The sequence below is a fragment of the Aulonocara sp. 'chitande type north' Nkhata Bay genome, linkage group LG11 (assembly GCF_057382095.1).
Source record: "Aulonocara sp. 'chitande type north' Nkhata Bay isolate Kocher_YH1m ecotype deep benthic linkage group LG11, A_spYH_male_GT1.1, whole genome shotgun sequence".
Classification (NCBI taxonomy): Eukaryota; Metazoa; Chordata; class Actinopteri; order Cichliformes; family Cichlidae; genus Aulonocara; species Aulonocara sp. 'chitande type north' Nkhata Bay.
The window spans coordinates 35,945,277-35,961,321 of NC_141354.1; the positions used below are offsets into that span (position 1 = coordinate 35,945,277).

General features: G+C 40.3%; 2 protein-coding genes across 3 annotated transcripts; one reads left to right on the top strand and one right to left on the bottom strand.

Moving 5' to 3' along the window:
- On the bottom strand, positions 1-10,898 carry pbx2 (pre-B-cell leukemia homeobox 2). The gene is made up of 8 exons (XM_086312365.1): positions 10,569-10,898; positions 9,843-9,916; positions 8,181-8,425; positions 4,518-4,708; positions 4,077-4,212; positions 3,668-3,809; positions 3,334-3,428; positions 1-779 (listed from the first exon to the last, which is right to left on the bottom strand). The coding sequence occupies exons 1-8, from the start codon at positions 10,814-10,816 to the stop codon at positions 699-701; spliced, it is 1,212 nt and encodes a 403-aa protein (XP_086168491.1). The 5' UTR covers positions 10,817-10,898; the 3' UTR covers positions 1-698.
- Positions 10,899-11,734: 836 nt separating this feature from the next.
- Positions 11,735-14,829, top strand: gpsm3 (G protein signaling modulator 3). 2 transcript variants are annotated; one of them, XM_086312367.1, is made up of 5 exons: positions 11,735-12,154; positions 12,610-13,124; positions 13,378-13,543; positions 13,773-14,005; positions 14,180-14,829. In XM_086312367.1, exons 2-5 carry the CDS (start codon positions 12,663-12,665, stop codon positions 14,318-14,320), a joined length of 1,002 nt encoding a protein of 333 aa, XP_086168493.1. In that variant the 5' UTR covers positions 11,735-12,154; positions 12,610-12,662; the 3' UTR covers positions 14,321-14,829. The 2 variants fall into 2 exon arrangements, with proteins under 2 accessions (XP_086168493.1, XP_086168492.1); XM_086312366.1 differs by having other exon boundaries at positions 11,737-12,154; positions 12,588-13,124.
- Positions 14,830-16,045: the final 1,216 nt, after the last annotated feature.

Sequence of the window (16,045 nt, forward strand, 5' to 3'; positions counted from 1 at the left end):
TTGTGAATACAGAGAGTCTTTATTGTAAAAGAGGTAGAGAGAGGATACAGGTGTTTCACTGTACAGAAAAAAAGACAGCACTGTTGATACACTCATTCAAACCATTAATATGGACTCAGGCACACCTCATTCACTATACATGGACACATAAGCCCAGTAGAAAACAAAACAAAACAGAGAAACAAACACACGGAGTCTTTGGATTTTTCTCTATTGCCCTCTCATTCACTAAATGCTATCTCTCTTTATGAACTGTTAAAAGAAAATAGCTGTAGCACTAATATTGAAAGTAATAATATTAATAATAATGATATAGTGTGTTAAAACAATCATGATACAGTCGCATTTCCCCCCCCCTCCCAACCACAAACAGATCTCAGTAACATGTCAAAAGTAGTGGAAAATAAACCCTACAACCCCAATGAGAAAACCACGCCAGCATGCACACGACACACACACGTTCACTCTATCATCTGTGCACTCAGCTAATCAGACAAACATAATGACCAACGCTGAGCGCTAAGAAAAGAAGAAAAAAAGAAGAAGAAAAAAAGACAACTTACACTTAAAATAACCAAACCAAACAAACAATATACAAAAACAACTGCAGCCAAGTGGGAAGTGCGATATCATTCTTTCGGTCTTTTTCCGTCATCAATCTTTCCATCGCTGTCGTTCTGTGTCAGTGGGTGGGCTCATCAGTCAGAGTTTTCTGACTGGTCGCTATGAGGCGAGGTGCCAGACGGGGGTGAGTTTCGACCCTGCCAGTTTCCGTTAGCCTAAGAAATCAAAAGAGAGAGAGAAAAAAAGTAATGTTCAGGGTTATTCTGTCAATGCTGAGTGGCATCAGCTGGATATAATGTTGGGTACAAGATTGGCCGCATATGAATTTACAAAGGCTGACAAATTTAAAAAGTAAAGAAGAGACAGGAGAAACACCCCTCAACCATATTTTAAGTGTTTATGTTGGATAGTTTGTCCACCAGAGGGTGCAACTCCCCTGTTGGCAACACTTATTTTAAATGCCACAAATACAACAAGTTGATCCTAGCAGATTCAGGCAGAGTTTAAACAAGTAATACAAAACTTGCAGTAACAATTATTTATTTATTTATTTTTTGCATTGGCTCAGCTGCAAGGAAAACAGCATTTTGAGCTTTAGCTACACAGAGAGACATGCTGTTAGATGAAAACTTTGTTGGTTTGATTATCATTTGATCTGCTGATAATACGAATTTGAACAACTAGTCATCTAGACGCTAGTCGGAGCGAGACATTCTCTCACTCTCTCGTGGACAACACAGTTCTGCATTGCTTTGATGTCAGCGTAAACTAACATATAAACACACATCCAAAGCGCTCTGCCTGTGCAGCCACATTCTGCACAGGCAGAACCTGTGAACCTGATGCTGCTAGCACTTCTAACAGCAGCCTCAGTCAGCAAATTAATATGACACTGTCTTTGATGTTCTACAAAACACTAAGTGTTAAAACATGATTTGATTATCCAAAGATGTTTCATTTGTTACTGTTTTCTGAGTTTTTTTTCTTTCTTTTAGACCGGGCAACTAAACTGATATTACTTCTCTACTACCGTATTTTCACAACAATAAGGCACACTTAAAAGTCTTAGATTTTCTTCAAAAAGTACGGCGCGCCCTATAGCGCAGTGCGCCCTGTGTGTTGTAAGGAGGATGTAGTAGAGAACACCATGAGAACGCTAAAGGGTGAAGTGCGTGCGTTGACTTTATTGCACATACCTGTATAAAAGAACAGGTATGTGCGTTATGCAGGACATCGTTGTTTTAACAACCCTGAAAATGGCAAAGAGACACGCTTACGAAGCACAGTTTAAACTGAAGGCCATCAGCTACGCGGAGGAACATGGAAATCGAGCAGCGGCGAGAGAATTTAAGATTAACGAATGGATGGTTCGCAAATGGAGGAAGCTAGAAAACAAGCTCCGGCAGGTCAAGAAAACGCAGCTGAGTTTCCGCGGACATAAGGCGAGGTGGCCCGAGTTGGAGGAAAGACTCGAGCGGTGGATCATCGAGCAAAGAACGATCGGGAGAAGCGTTTCGATGGTCACCATTCGGCTAAAAGCAGTTTCACTAGCTGAAGAGATGAACATTGAACATTTCCAAGGAGGTCCGTCTTGGTGCTTTCGTTTTATGAAACGGTGCCATTTTTCCATCCGGACCAGGACTACGGTAGCGCAGCAACTTCCAGCGGATTATAAGGAAAAGCTGGCCATCCTCCGCTCCTACTGCAGCAAACACATCGGCGACAAAAACATTCAGCCCAGCCACATCACAAACATGGACCAGGTCCCGCTCACTTTTGACATCCCGGTGAGTCACACTGTGGAGAAGAAGGGGACCAGCACGGTAGCGATACGCACAACGGGGCACGAAAAGTCTTCTTTCACTGTTGTGCTTGGCTGCCATGCTAATGGACAGAAACTGCCGCCTATGGTGATTTTTAAGCGAAAGACTTTGCCTAAAGAGAAGTTTCCAGCAGGAATCATCATTAAGGCAAATGAAAAGGGCTGGATGGATGAGGAAATGATGAAAGAGTGGCTGAGGGAGGTGTATGTAAGGAGACCAGGTGGTTTTTTCCACACATCACCATCGCTGTTGATCTGTGACTCTACGCGTGCCCATCTCACAGCCGATGTGAAAAAAACAAGTGAAACAAATGAACTGTGAGCTTGCTGTCATTCAGGAGGCCTGACAAAGGAACTCCAACCGCTGGACATCGGTGTGAACCGCCCGTTCAAAGTAAGGCTGCGAGCGGCCTGGGAGCGATGGATGACCGATGGAGACCACAGTTTCACCAAGAGTGGAAGGTAGCGCCGGGCGAGTTACGCCACAATTTGCCAATGGATTGTAGATGCTTGGGCTAACATGTCTGCTGGCACTGTTGTTCGAGCTTTCGCAAAAGCCGGCATCGTTTCCGAGGAGCCGCACGGCACGGAAAGTGACTCTGACAGTGAAGAAAGTGAACCTGGCATGTTTGATGGAGATTTAGCGCAGCTGTTCAATTCAGACACAGAGGATGAGGACTTCGATGGGTTTGATTGATGATAAAAATGTGAGTACCAAACTTTGTTTTGCTCCCGCTTTATTTTTAAATACGCATACGGTACTTGTATGCGCCCTATGATCCAGTGCGCCTTATGTGTGTGTGTTAAATACAGTAATGGCACACATAACTGAGACTGCGCCTTTTAGTACAGAGCGTCTTATGGTCGTGAAAATACGGTAAGTTCCTAATTAGAAAGGAAAAAAATACAAGAGAAGCACAAGTTAATATTTAAACGTATGTAAATACCTGCACTCCCATTTGGTAGGCAGACTGTTCACCATTCACAGGTGGAACCCCGAGGAACAGGTCAGCTGATCCGGACAGAGAGAAGGACCCTGACCCTGAAGAACGACAAACCTTGATAGTCATTTGTGACAGACATCTTTTTATAATTCACCATAAAGAAATCCAAGGGGTTTTTACTGTTACCTGACCATTAATAAACAAGTCATTAATCATCAGACATATCGGCATGACTCATGTAGGCGTGGAGAATCAGGGGCCAGAGAAGGGCTTAACAACTGAGTTTATCGCCTAAAGGCAAGTAGGCATTTACTGTTCATGTCATTTTCTTAGTTACCTGTGGAATTGGGAGTGTGTGGGGAATCATCGCCCTGTCTAGCTCCCAAGGCTGTTTTCATGGCGTAGAGATTGGCTTCCTCTTGGAACTTGCCAATGTTTTTCTTGTAGCGGATTCTCTTGTTGCCAAACCAGTTGGAGACCTTCCAAAAATAAAAGGTAATCATTAAAATGACCACATTTTGAAGAAGCATTCTTAAACCTCCAGTAGCCATTTCAAACAGCTTAATACAAATTGTAAGTATTTGAGGTCACCTAAGCAGAAATCAGTCACTACTTCTTTTTTTATTTTTTTTTAAATTTAAATCTTTAAAATCCTGCCTGTAACAGTTGGAGAGTAAATGAATGGTATATGAATCCATGGACACCCACAACTTTTCCTTTCTCCTGGTTTCTTGAAGCATGCTCACCTGAGAGACGGTGATACTACACTGTTTGGCAAGTTCCTCTTTGGCTTCTTCACTGGGATATGGGTTAGACAAGTGGGAGTAAAAATACTCATTGAGGACCTCTGTAGCCTGTTTGCTGAAGTTGCGCCTCTTGCGTCTGAAAAAGGGTTAGAACACAGTGAACAGAGGTTTTCCTGGCTCAAAAAGGATGTTTGGGGGCGACGACATTAGTTTCTGAAATCATACCATCCATGAGGAGAAAAACTGCTTGAAACAGATCATTTAAAGCAGTCTGAAACTGGAGCTGGTAACTTGCAGGGATTACTTTCACAAACACTAACTCCATTAATTGAAATTTGGTCACATTTAATGTAAGCATCTATCAGTGCAACATTCTATATGACCTAATAAACCATAACAGGTCACCTTAAAAAAGAAAGAAAGAAAAACTACAATGTTCACCTGGCATCTAGAAAGCGGGACCTCAGTATCATGACCGCCTCACAGGTGCTCTGCTTCAGCTGGGTCTGGATCGAACTGAATTTGCGGTGGATGATAGCCACCATCCGCTCAATCTCCCGTGGAGTCACAGGCCGTGTGCGCGACTGCTCCCTCAGCAGGTTCATCACATGGGTGGTGAACTCTGTGCACGCCTGGTGAAAGGTGGTGCAAGACGAAACACAATGAAGGAGAGAAGTGAAGCTGCTATACATGTGTTATTTTATAAAACTTCATTACTTCTGTTAATTATGATGTTTTCTAGCTGGAAAGACAATTTTATGATGAAAAAAAAACAGTTTAATTGATAATAAGGATAATTGGTACGACAATTGTTCTTATTGGTAAGCACGCACACTTAGTGGCCTCTTTATTAGGTCACTCTGTGCACTGCAACAAATTGTCATGAACATGTGGTTATTACTAATGGTGTTATCTGGGATTACACTAATGATTCTGTTCTTCTACTGACAAGGAATCAATATTAATATATTATATTACATACAATATGCTAATATACAATGCAGTAAATATAGTAATAGTTTAAGTCTTCATAACAGAAGACTTTAAACAGGTGTTATCTTAATATCCACCTCTATTAATCCAATGCTTCTCACTTTCTGGCTATAACAAAAAGCATATATTGCACTGGTCTACAAACAAACGCTTCCAAAAGCAACATAGTCAAACCTTACTCATTTTGAGTTGCTGAAACTGAAACTGATGCCTAAAATAATTGGTGGACTCTGGTTTTCATGATATGCTGCAAAGTCAGATATAAGACCACAAACTGAAACCATATATATTACTAAAATATATTATGACCATGAAGTGTTGGCAAAAAAATGGCTCAAAGCTAGTGGTGATTTTCAGATATCCACTTTTCTTAAACTATTCATCTGATTTCAAACTGGACTTGAAAAAATGGAATGTATCAAGTACGAAGTGTCAAATTTGAATTTGGGCGTTTTTAAAAGCATATTAAAATATCAAAAAGGTAAGAGTTTAATTTCTTTCATAATATGTTCCTAAGAGGACTGTGACCAAAATGTATATAATCTCCACATTTCATCTATTAAGGTCCTACACAGCTAAATACTTTGATATTTAACTTTGACACTTCACTGTGAAGTGATGAAACCAACATATCTACATTTCATAATATTCTGGGTAACTGATGAAATTGACATTTCTCCATAGTAATCCATCGTGACAAAGTCTGGCATAGTGGGCTCTAACTAAATTCAGTGTTTTCTTTTCAACTAAAGTAATCACTTCACTATCCTTTCTAACATAATGTTTGATATTAACGCTCCTCTATTTTTAAATGGTTACATAATGAAGAAAGCTATTATCATAAGATACCACCATAAACATAACAAGGTATAAGTTTACAAAACTTGACAAATGTGAAAACTTGTAAACTTGAAAAACAAAAAATTATTTTGCAAACAACAGCCATTAAAAACTTCTGAAAAACTGCTGACCAGTGTTATCAAACACACCTGTCTTTTTTTAAACTAGAGTGCAAACCCTGATACTCCTAAACCTACTCTGCAGTTTATGTGTCCTGGCAGTAGGAGCATGTGCGGTAACGATATATAATCGCGATATATTCTTTTCTTCTGTATAACGTATTTTCCACACTATAAGGCACACTTAAAATCCTTAAATTTTCTCAAAAATCGAGTGTGCCTTATGTATGAATTCTGGTTGTGCTTACTGACCTCAAACCGATTTTGGCGTGCAGAAATCTGTTAAAAATGTTTGATGGATTGTCAGAGCATTCCCATATGGAAAAGATATAATAAAAACATATATGATTTACTCATGAAAGTGGCCACTTTCTCATTACTTTCATATATTTTTTAGTAAGTATACAAAACATACAAGTTTCATTATATAATTTTTCAAGGGATCTTATATGTGTTTTCACTCTTGTATGCTTTTCATACAAGTTTCATACAAGACAGATAAAAACTTTATAAGATTTATTTATATCTTTTCCATATGGGTTACAGCTGCCGTAGTGAGTTGCTTCGCGGAGTAATCTGGGTCCAAAACTCCGTCCGCTTCAGCTCCCAAAGTCAAACGAACACTGAGAGTTAAAAACAGTCTAAATTCTTTCATCTTTAATAAAATCATCAGCGTTGCTGCTTTACCAGGTGTAACAATTAAATTTAACATCCAGGCATCCATCAAAACAGAATTTGTTAAATTTAATGGAGTTAGAAGTTAGCTCGCTAGTTTCCACCTAAACATTTCATACCATGTTCTGACTGGGAGATTTCTGAAACTAATTAAAAAGTACAGCTCTGCTACCACTTCCAACATAAATGAAGACAGGAAACTAAACAGCAGTGGCGTTCACAGGGTTACTGAAGTTGGACTACCTGGTATATAATGTTGTGCTACGTGATTGCTAGCGACACAGCTATGTTAGCATAACATTAGCACAGTGAAGCTGGAGGATGAACCCCAACTTTTTTTCCCCACTCGATAAAAGTTAACGTGAGGGATTCTGGTGGTCAGGGACAAATGTAATCGCATATCAGGATGCTATACACGGGCCAAACTTCAGTCAGGAGAACAACTGAGATCATTCATCCACAATACGAGGTTAGTCATTAATATACTGCAACATAGAGCAGCAACGAGAGAATTCAACATTAATGAATCAATGTTACGGAAGTGGAGGAAGCGCAGTTTTTGGCTTTCCCCATATTTCAAAAGTGCTTCATCTCTTTGCTATGACTGTCGCCCGGCATAATTTGTAGATGATAATGGTTGTAGCCGCTGTTATGCTTTTGACCAAAACAGGCGTAGCTTGATGACATCATCAACATGCGCTACCGCAATAGAGCGGTATAGTCAAAATCTCTATCGTTGGCCAAATTTATATTGTTTCTATCATATATATCGCCCACCCCTACCTGGCAGTTCTACTACAAATGTCAGCGGAAAGTCCTGCAACTAGCTGCTGATGGGCACAAGTTTGGAAATACAGTTTTTATGACGAGGTGATGACTGGGATCTCATACTTGGTCTCCTTGAATATGCCGCTCTCTTTGTTCTTAGATGTTGTAAAAAATCCGCCTTTGAAAATGTGACAGAGTATACTTTGCATAGTTTTTGGTTTTCTTCTTAAAACTCTAAAACATTTAAATCTTCATTTTACTATAAACTAATATTGATTGCTGGAGGGTGGTATTGGTTGCCTTGGAGTAGTTTTTCGACTACATGACCACAGTCAGATAGACACCCCTGACTGATATCAGCATATCCTTAATCTTAAGTATAGGGCAACGGTTTGTGTTTCAGGAACTTAATTGTATGTTGCATTCAAGAGGATTTTATAGCAGATCTAATTTTCTCTTTGATACTAGCTCACAAGTAGGGCTTCAGTGGAGCTTGTTGGTCTAATAAGCCTAAAATGCCTCTCAACATAAAGATTTACTGAGTCATACCTGACACAAATGGAAAGGAATGAATCCGCCCTGAAGCAAAGTTATGTGCTGTGAACTCTTGATCTAGCATGCCAGTGTACAACATTGCTTCCAGGTACCTCTAGTACAAGCAAGCACGTACAGGCAATGTCAGTGCTAAGCTGCTGTTGCGACACAATACCTGCTCATACTTCTCCAGCTCAGTGTGGTAGATACTGCGAATCTGGCTCAACTTGCTTTTGTAGTCGGAGTGCTCGAGAGAGCTGTCAGGTGACATCCCCCCAGAGCTGGTGGCAGCAGAAACAGCAGCAGCAGCCCCGCCACCCTTCTCTGGCCCCGCTACGCCCTCCGCCAGCAGCATGTTGTCCAGTCGCACCAACTGAGGATCTTGAGGCTCCTCCTCCTGGGTGTTCCTCATTGAAAGGCCTGTCAATGAGACAAAAGTCTCTTGGTTTTGAAGGTAAAAGACTCGCAACTCTCTTAAACCAAAGCCTTTACAAATAATGAACCATAAAAAACAAAAACAAAATAATGATGGAACCATGTTTGGAAATAGATAAGTAGTTTTTTGTGTGCTCTCGTTTTTTTTTGTGCATCACTCTCATAACATTTTCACTTCAGACTGTACCTTGGTGTAACCTAGTTATTTTAAGTGTTCATCATACCTGTACAGGTTCCTTTACCCTATGACAGATATTGTAAAATATCTTGCAACTCTAGATCTGTCACTTATGGTTCAAAGATTATAGTTTAATGACTGGAAGGGGACAATTACAATAAAGTCAAAGTCTTTAAACTATATCACCAGTTTATCACCAGAGGTCATAAATAACCTAATTTGTTCATTTGAAAGATAAAAATTTACAAGAAGAATTTAGAAGAATCTAGTTTTTTGCTGGTTTTAAAGTGCAACTATAAGTGAAATCTAAATGAAAGATTACTCATCGCCCTTCTGTTATATAAATGAATGCAGTGAGTTGACCCTATGCTTCGATGTAGAATTTGAAGTTATAATGCATATAAAATGCGATAAAATCAGCTTTATTTATGCCAAGAAAAAGTTGGAAAATTCCTGTGTTATCATGGCCAAAACATTAGACACAACATATAACACAGCAGCTTAAATAAAATAAAAACAACCCTCAACCCGCAATAAGTTAAGCATTACTCAAAAAGGCGCACAGCTAAGTAGAAAATATTTTTAAAAATAAAATAAAGAAAAATATCCCTATGCATAAAAATCACATCTATGTGTGTATATAGTGTACAAGAGCTTACCACCTCTGTACACTGACTTTTTATTTATTTATTTGCATTGCACTTCTTCTTGTTGTATACCATCTTGCTCCTTTTCTTAATGCTTTTGAACTATTTTAACTACCCTTTTTCCCCCATCATGAATACTAAATATAATACAAAATTAGCTTATTACGAAGTAATCTATACAAAGTCAATACAGGTGATGTAGAATGAGGAAGAAACAATTTACTTTATCAGTCCTTGTGGCAGCTTAAAGATAATATAGTCCTGACAGCAACCTGATATGACTATAATATATTGCACTGTAGCAATTGTACCTTATGTTTGTCCAGCTGTTGTCATTTGAGTCCACTTATACTCCAATAAGCATTTATTAAGAGGGCTGTCGGATTATTTTGCTTTTGACTCTGAAAGTATAAAAACTATGTCTGTGTGTTTACTTGGCCATTCAGATTGTTTATGACTTTATTGGTTCCTGATGACAGAATGTCAACACAGTCTAATAACGCTCCCAAACAAAATTAAAGCCATGGCTGTTGACAGAGAGCACAAGAAAACTCCTGCAAATAGAGCAGAAACCTACCAGTTTTTTCCTTGATCTCGCACAAAACGCTGAACAAAGCGGGTTTCATTCGGTGACAGTTGAGCGCATGTTTCCTGCACATAAAAAAGAACAAACATGACCTACCAGCCTATTTGTAAACAAAGGCATAGAATGACAGTACGCAAATCGACCAAAACAAAAACAGAAATCACAAAGTGACAACATTTAGCCGAGCTAATTTAGCAAACGTTAGCTCCTGGCTAGCTGATAGTTAAGGGGGTAACCTTTCACTGCTAGTATGTCTGCATATGACAGCCAACATGTTAGATAGTATATTTAGTTGTTTACTATGTAATTAAATTATAACCCGTGTTGTAGCGCAGTGTTAACATTTATATCGGCACGGTCCTTAGCTACCTATTTTAGCATTAGCTTGTTAGCCTTGGTTAGCGTAGCATGCTAACAAAAGCTACATATTAAACAGCCGCTGCTGAAAGAAATGCGTGTTCCTAACTTACAGCACAGAAACAGTAAACACTGGCATGTGAGTTTGAATCTGCACAGGTTACACCAAAAGCAACTTTATGTCATTAGTCCAGCTAATTAGCTAGCTTCTAGCTGAATAATCTAAACAATAGAGTGAAGTTCAGGAAACTTTGTCACTGCGAGACGGAGTCGACAAAGCAGCACAACAAAATACCGCTGCAGCGGCAATACCACTAAATAACAATATTTAAAAAGAAAGGAAGCATAGCCGTGACTCACTTTGCTTGTGCCTCGTCCAAACTTTGGTCGGTGATAGTCATTATCTGCTGCAGTATGTCCCCAATATCTCTGCGGGTTTCATGTCCGTTCTCTGTACCCTCGAGGCCCGACTCCGCTCCGTCGGGCCGATGCTGGGAGGGTTGGTGAACTGAGTTGAGCGCGTGCATCCCGGGGTGGCCACTCACGCCGAGTCCCCGGCCGTTGGATGGCCCATTGCCCGTCAGAGGCTGCTGCTGCTGCTGCAACATCTTCGGCGACGCACAGTGGCGACGACTGCTGCCCGACTGTGCTCACAGACACAACACAGACCAGAGACATCGCACAGAGTTGGGTCCCCTAGCGACTGACAGGAAACGGTGCAAAATGTGCATGCACAGTGCAGCGCGTGATAGACAAAGCGTCGCTGTGGGTACGGTGGAGTAGCACTATTGGTTTAAAGGTAACCACAACAGCAAAACATCTGCACTCCCTGCATTTTCACAAAGCAGAAGTGCGCGGGGGTGGTTGCATGTGCGTGGGTGGATAACAAAGAAATGACATTTAATTATACAAAAGTAGTTTATGTGGCTTTTTGATAGGGCCTCCAGATCCCAACAAACTGAATCTGGGGCAAACAGATTCATCTTGTGATTGAGATGTTAGGCTAAGAAAGAGACTTTTTTTTTTTGTTGTATAACTACCTTAAAAGAATATACAGGTGACGTGTGTGTAAAGGGTAACTATTCTAAATAGGCTCTAAAATGTTTTGCCTTTGGAAAACCTCTCTTTTTCTATTTTGATTCTGGCTATTTAAGCAGATTTTCTGTCTAATCAGGTTTGGGTTTTACTAGAGCTGCACATTTCATTTTCAGCCACATATTTCTTATGATACTCACGTGTTAACTTTTAAAAAAAAATTAAATGTGATATTCCCTAGTTTCCTAACTTATTTCTCTTTTTAGAATGAAAAACGTGGCTACAAGCACTAACAGAAGCATTCAAATAAAATAAACTTCTTTTTCAGCCTTGTTTTTCAAGTAATAATCTCGCTTAGACAGCTTCCCTTACTTGTCTGAGTCTACTTCTCGTTTTAGCTGCAAGTCAACAGGATGTGAAAACCACAGAGAGTTAAGAAAAAAACTGCGCCTGTTTCAACATGCTGCACTTGGGGTTAACATAACCAAATGAGCAGCAGTTAAAGCAGCAGCTGCTTTAACAAGTGTACATGGGCATTATAAAACCTTTCCTTTGGGACATGATTGCATTAACCACACACATCGCACATATAGAGAGTGATTCTGCTTTTAACAGTAATATTTCATGTCAACCTGACTTGTCAAATATGGGCCGAGTAAATAGGGGTGGGCTGTGGTAAGAGGAACAGGAAGAGATGAGATGAGAGAAAGACAGAAGGTAGCAGGGCAGATAGAAAAGGCGAGAGCTCATCACGACGGCATGTGAAACTAGCAGATTTTCTTTTTTTCTTCTTTGCTCTTAATAAAAACGTTGACAGGACGAGTGATAAGCCAAAAATGCTGTGTTCGCTGGATCAAGACTTTGAAAGATGATGTTTTGAGAAGATAAAAGGAAACGAGGCGAACGAAAAGGTAAGGGCAAAAATTAACTGAAATTTAAATCACTTTGTGGTAGACAGTAGCTTTAGGGGGGAAATAACAATGTGATCTGTCAACAAGAGTTATTCGACTGAACTGTTTGGGAAAATACACAACAGTGATCACCTACCAACAAGACCCTGACATTTGTGATCACATAGTCGAACGTTTTACATAGCTAGGAGGAGTTTGTGACTTCAAGTTTCTTTTAAATTTCTGCCTAAACATCTGTTGCCCACATGCTGAAACCTGTCAAACTGGTTTCTCACATGTTTTGTTTCAAAAGAAAGGCACAGCAGCTCTGCGGTACTCATCATGCTTTTAAGTTTCAGTGTTTATAGATGTCGTGTTTTTCCTTATGGTATTTTTTTTAAGTACTAACTGAATTCTGATATTTTGGATCACCTTTTTTTTTATCCACCTCCAGCTTCTTTCTGTTTTCTCACAAGGATCATAAGGATTGTAAGAAAGACCACTGGACAACACAGATATCAAAGTTGAAATGGCTGAAGAGGAGCTGTTGGAGCCTCTTGTCATCATTGAAGATGGAGATTTGGTAGAAAGTATTACTGAAATTAGGGCGCCAAGCGGTGCAGATGTCACTGTACAAAGCTGTAGCGAGGAGTTTGCTATCAAAAAGGAAGAGGAGCACACAGAAGAGGAAAACAGTCAACAAGAAATAGCGGGTGAAATAAATTTAGAAGAGCAAAGCCTGGAGAAACAGCAGATAACCAGAGAAGAAGACAAACCAGAGATAACAGAAAGCACAAATGATGGACTCAAAGGAAATGACAGTAAAAGTGAAGGGCAGCCGGATGAAGTGCTTAAAGAAAAAACTGAAAAACCCTGTAGCACAGAGGATGAAAAGGCCACACAGAATGACCCTGAGGCAGACACAAACAAGCTAAATTCATCTGAGCTACAACCCGAGGGGGGACCAGACCACAAAGAGGATCTCAAAAAGGTTGGTATTTGCTCTTCTTACCCTGAGATTACCTGTGTTGTAAATCAGTTGACTTTAACACTTTGCCACCAGCCACTGCAAGAGAAAAACAGTCTCATGGTGGAAGAACTGCAGGTACCACTTTATTTCAGAGCATGTGGGAGTACGTAGGAGTGGATTCTTTTGCTTTGCCAACAAACAGTCTGTGCCATTCACTCAGAAACCATTCCTCTCTCCCTCCGTCTTTTTCACCCTCCCACCTGTGTTTTCTCAGGCTCACCGGTTAACCCCTGACTTCCCAGAGGCGCTGTATGACCTGCTTTGCACCTTTCAGGAGGGCAGACGGCTCAATGACCAGCGCTGCTCCTTCAGGCTGGAGAGTGGGGTGAGGCGGAGGAGGTGCCACTCTGAGCCCAACACCTCCAAACCAGTTAACAGAGGTAAGCGCTCTGTTTTGCCATGGTAAAGTGTGGAAAAGGATACAACTTTTGCATTTGTTTTTGAGCTATGACTCATGTTGAACAAGCAGAATCAAATGCAGCTACCCATTCTCCCTGACTCAGGAATTTTCAGCTACCATGTTTCCATGTTTTTTTCCTTGACCACTGACCACTGCCTTTCCCCCGCCTTTTGACCATTTAAGCTCTTTTCTCTCTCATTTCTTTACAGTCGTCTTTTCCTCCATGACTTCACTGCAGAAAGAGGAGTTTTTTGACCTGGTGGCCACTGCACAAGGACGGCGGCTCGAGGACCAGAGGGCACAGCTTGGAAGGTCTTCACCGCCAAAAACAAAGACCAGAAGTGTCAGAGGGAGCATAAGACAACTGTCCCTGTCTGTGAAAAAGCCTGCACCAGTTCCTGCGCCCAAAGATGATCTGTACGATATGATTCTAACCACACAAGTAAGCAATGAGCTTGTTTGTTTAGATGTGTTTGTCGTGAGCTGAGGTGTTTTCTGCTTTGTTTCTGAGAAGAAAAGTTCGTTTCTCACTAATGCGAGAAAGAGTGTTGGCAGCAAACCTTTTACCTACTTTCACTGCATTGCTTTCATTTTCACAATTTGTTTTGACCCACAGGCTCAGGGCAGGCTAGAGGACCAGCGCAGCAGGGCTCCAGGTCCCATGGATGATGAGGACTTCTTCTCCCTCCTCCTGAGGGTCCAGGGGGGACGCATGGATGAGCAGAGGACCGAACTACCATGCTTGCTGCAAACCTGAGATGGAATAAAACCCAAAAGTGTGGGGCTGCTGTGTGTGCCAACTGCCAATGTAGCCTCCCTGCTTAAGTTTCTATTTAAAGAGGACTTCTTTTTAACCCCAAAATGCTTTGTGTTGGGGGTTGGGGTGGAATTGCTGTATCTCCTAATAGTGTTAAAGTTGTCAAAATTGGAGCAAAAACGCTAATGTTTGAGCAACAGTGCTGTTAATGTAAATTAGGAGAGTTCATGATGAGAAGTTTACTTTTAGTTAATTTTTTCCAGTAACCAGGATCAGTAGATATGTGATTTCTCTGCTCTGGAATTATTCCATTGTATTGAATGTCTGCAATGAGCTCTTGAATGGTTGCTGTGTGTGTGCGCGTGTCCTAATTGTAGAGGAGGCAGTCTGCTGAATTCTATTGTTGTCGTTATTTGTACAGATCTAATGTAGCACAACAGAAATAACAGTGAGCTCCAAGTTCAGGAAGTGCTGGGACTAGTTCTCCAAAATAAATCAAATGCATCCTGGAGAGTGTATTCTTTAATTTTCCTTATGTCTGTACATATAAATCTTGTAGTAGCCTGTAACTACAGGCATTTTGCTTGTGACACAGGGATGCATAAGACCTGTTCTGCTATCTTCATCATTAGGCATCATTTGCTGTTCTAGTTCACATTCCCACAACTTTGTGATAATGTTTAATCTTTAAAAAATCCCCCTCCGCACATAAAACACTCACATATGAATAGATGAGCCTTTTAGGGAACAGGCGAGGCTAAGATAAAGCTGTTAATTTTTTACAGACTTCATAGTCTGAAAACAGGTGTTATCGCAGTGTTCCTGAATTTCTCTTTAATAATGTGACGTAACCTCAAAGGAAATCAGTAGTTACTCTTTGAACAGTGTTCTAGATGTATGTAACATTTTCTTCAGTCTATGCAAAAAAAAAAAAAGTTAACAGATAATCACTAACCAGCTGTAATGGCTACTTTCAATTTAAAATGTCCCCCAAAATTTCATGTAACTCTAATAACAAGAATCAGTCAACTAGGGTTAACATAAAAACACCAGTTGTGAAGTTAATTGTTAACACTGCTTCAGTGTATTTGCTTTAAAACAGAGCATTGTAGTCACTGCAACCCGTGGTCACTTTCTGTAGTGCTACAGGCAATAATCAGGGCCACTTTGAATGGGGCTCTTAGAGCAATACTGTTTAGTCCACTCAGCTCAGAGGACAGCTTTCTGAGGAAGCCCTCGTTGATCAAGGCAGCATAGAGGTGACAAGAGGATGCTGTGTCACGTCCTTAAACAGTATAGAGTTATATAAGATGAGACAGGGTTGTAGGGGGAACTGAAGAAGAAAGCATAAATACTGCATATATATATATATATACTCATATACATATATGTGTGTGTGTGTGTGTGTGTAGCCACACTTTTCACCTAAATTGTGAAAGAGTAAAACAGGAAGAAACAACAGAAGTTCATCTTACCAAATTCAAGTTCCACTTTTAAGATGAGTGTATGTTTATAGGGTTGAGCCGAACATGTTGTATCCCTTCCCCCGTTGTTAGACAGATTACTGGCTGCTTATCAAAGACCATACAGGAAGGAAGATATATTTGCCATAATATTCATGGAACCCAGGTGATTTAGAAGTCCTTCTGGGCTCCAACAGATTCAAACTACAGTTATGCAACTAAGTTTTAAACTAATATTCAAGGGGAAAAATACTGAAAATGT

Coding starts and splice junctions, on each gene's coding strand:
- gpsm3 (XM_086312367.1), top strand. CDS start 12,663: ATGGCTGAAGAGGAGCTGTTGGAGCCTCTTGTCATCATTGAAGATGGA. Junction 13,544..13,772: donor CTCCAAACCAGTTAACAGAG/GTAAGCGCTCTG, acceptor ATTTCTTTACAG/TCGTCTTTTCCTCCATGACT. Junction 14,006..14,179: donor ATATGATTCTAACCACACAA/GTAAGCAATGAG, acceptor TTTGACCCACAG/GCTCAGGGCAGGCTAGAGGA.
- pbx2 (XM_086312365.1), bottom strand. CDS start 10,816: ATGTTGCAGCAGCAGCAGCAGCCTCTGACGGGCAATGGGCCATCCAAC. Junction 8,426..9,842: donor CGAGATCAAGGAAAAAACTG/GTAGGTTTCTGC, acceptor TCTCATTGACAG/GCCTTTCAATGAGGAACACC. Junction 4,709..8,180: donor AGCTGGAGAAGTATGAGCAG/GTATTGTGTCGC, acceptor ACCTTTCACCAG/GCGTGCACAGAGTTCACCAC.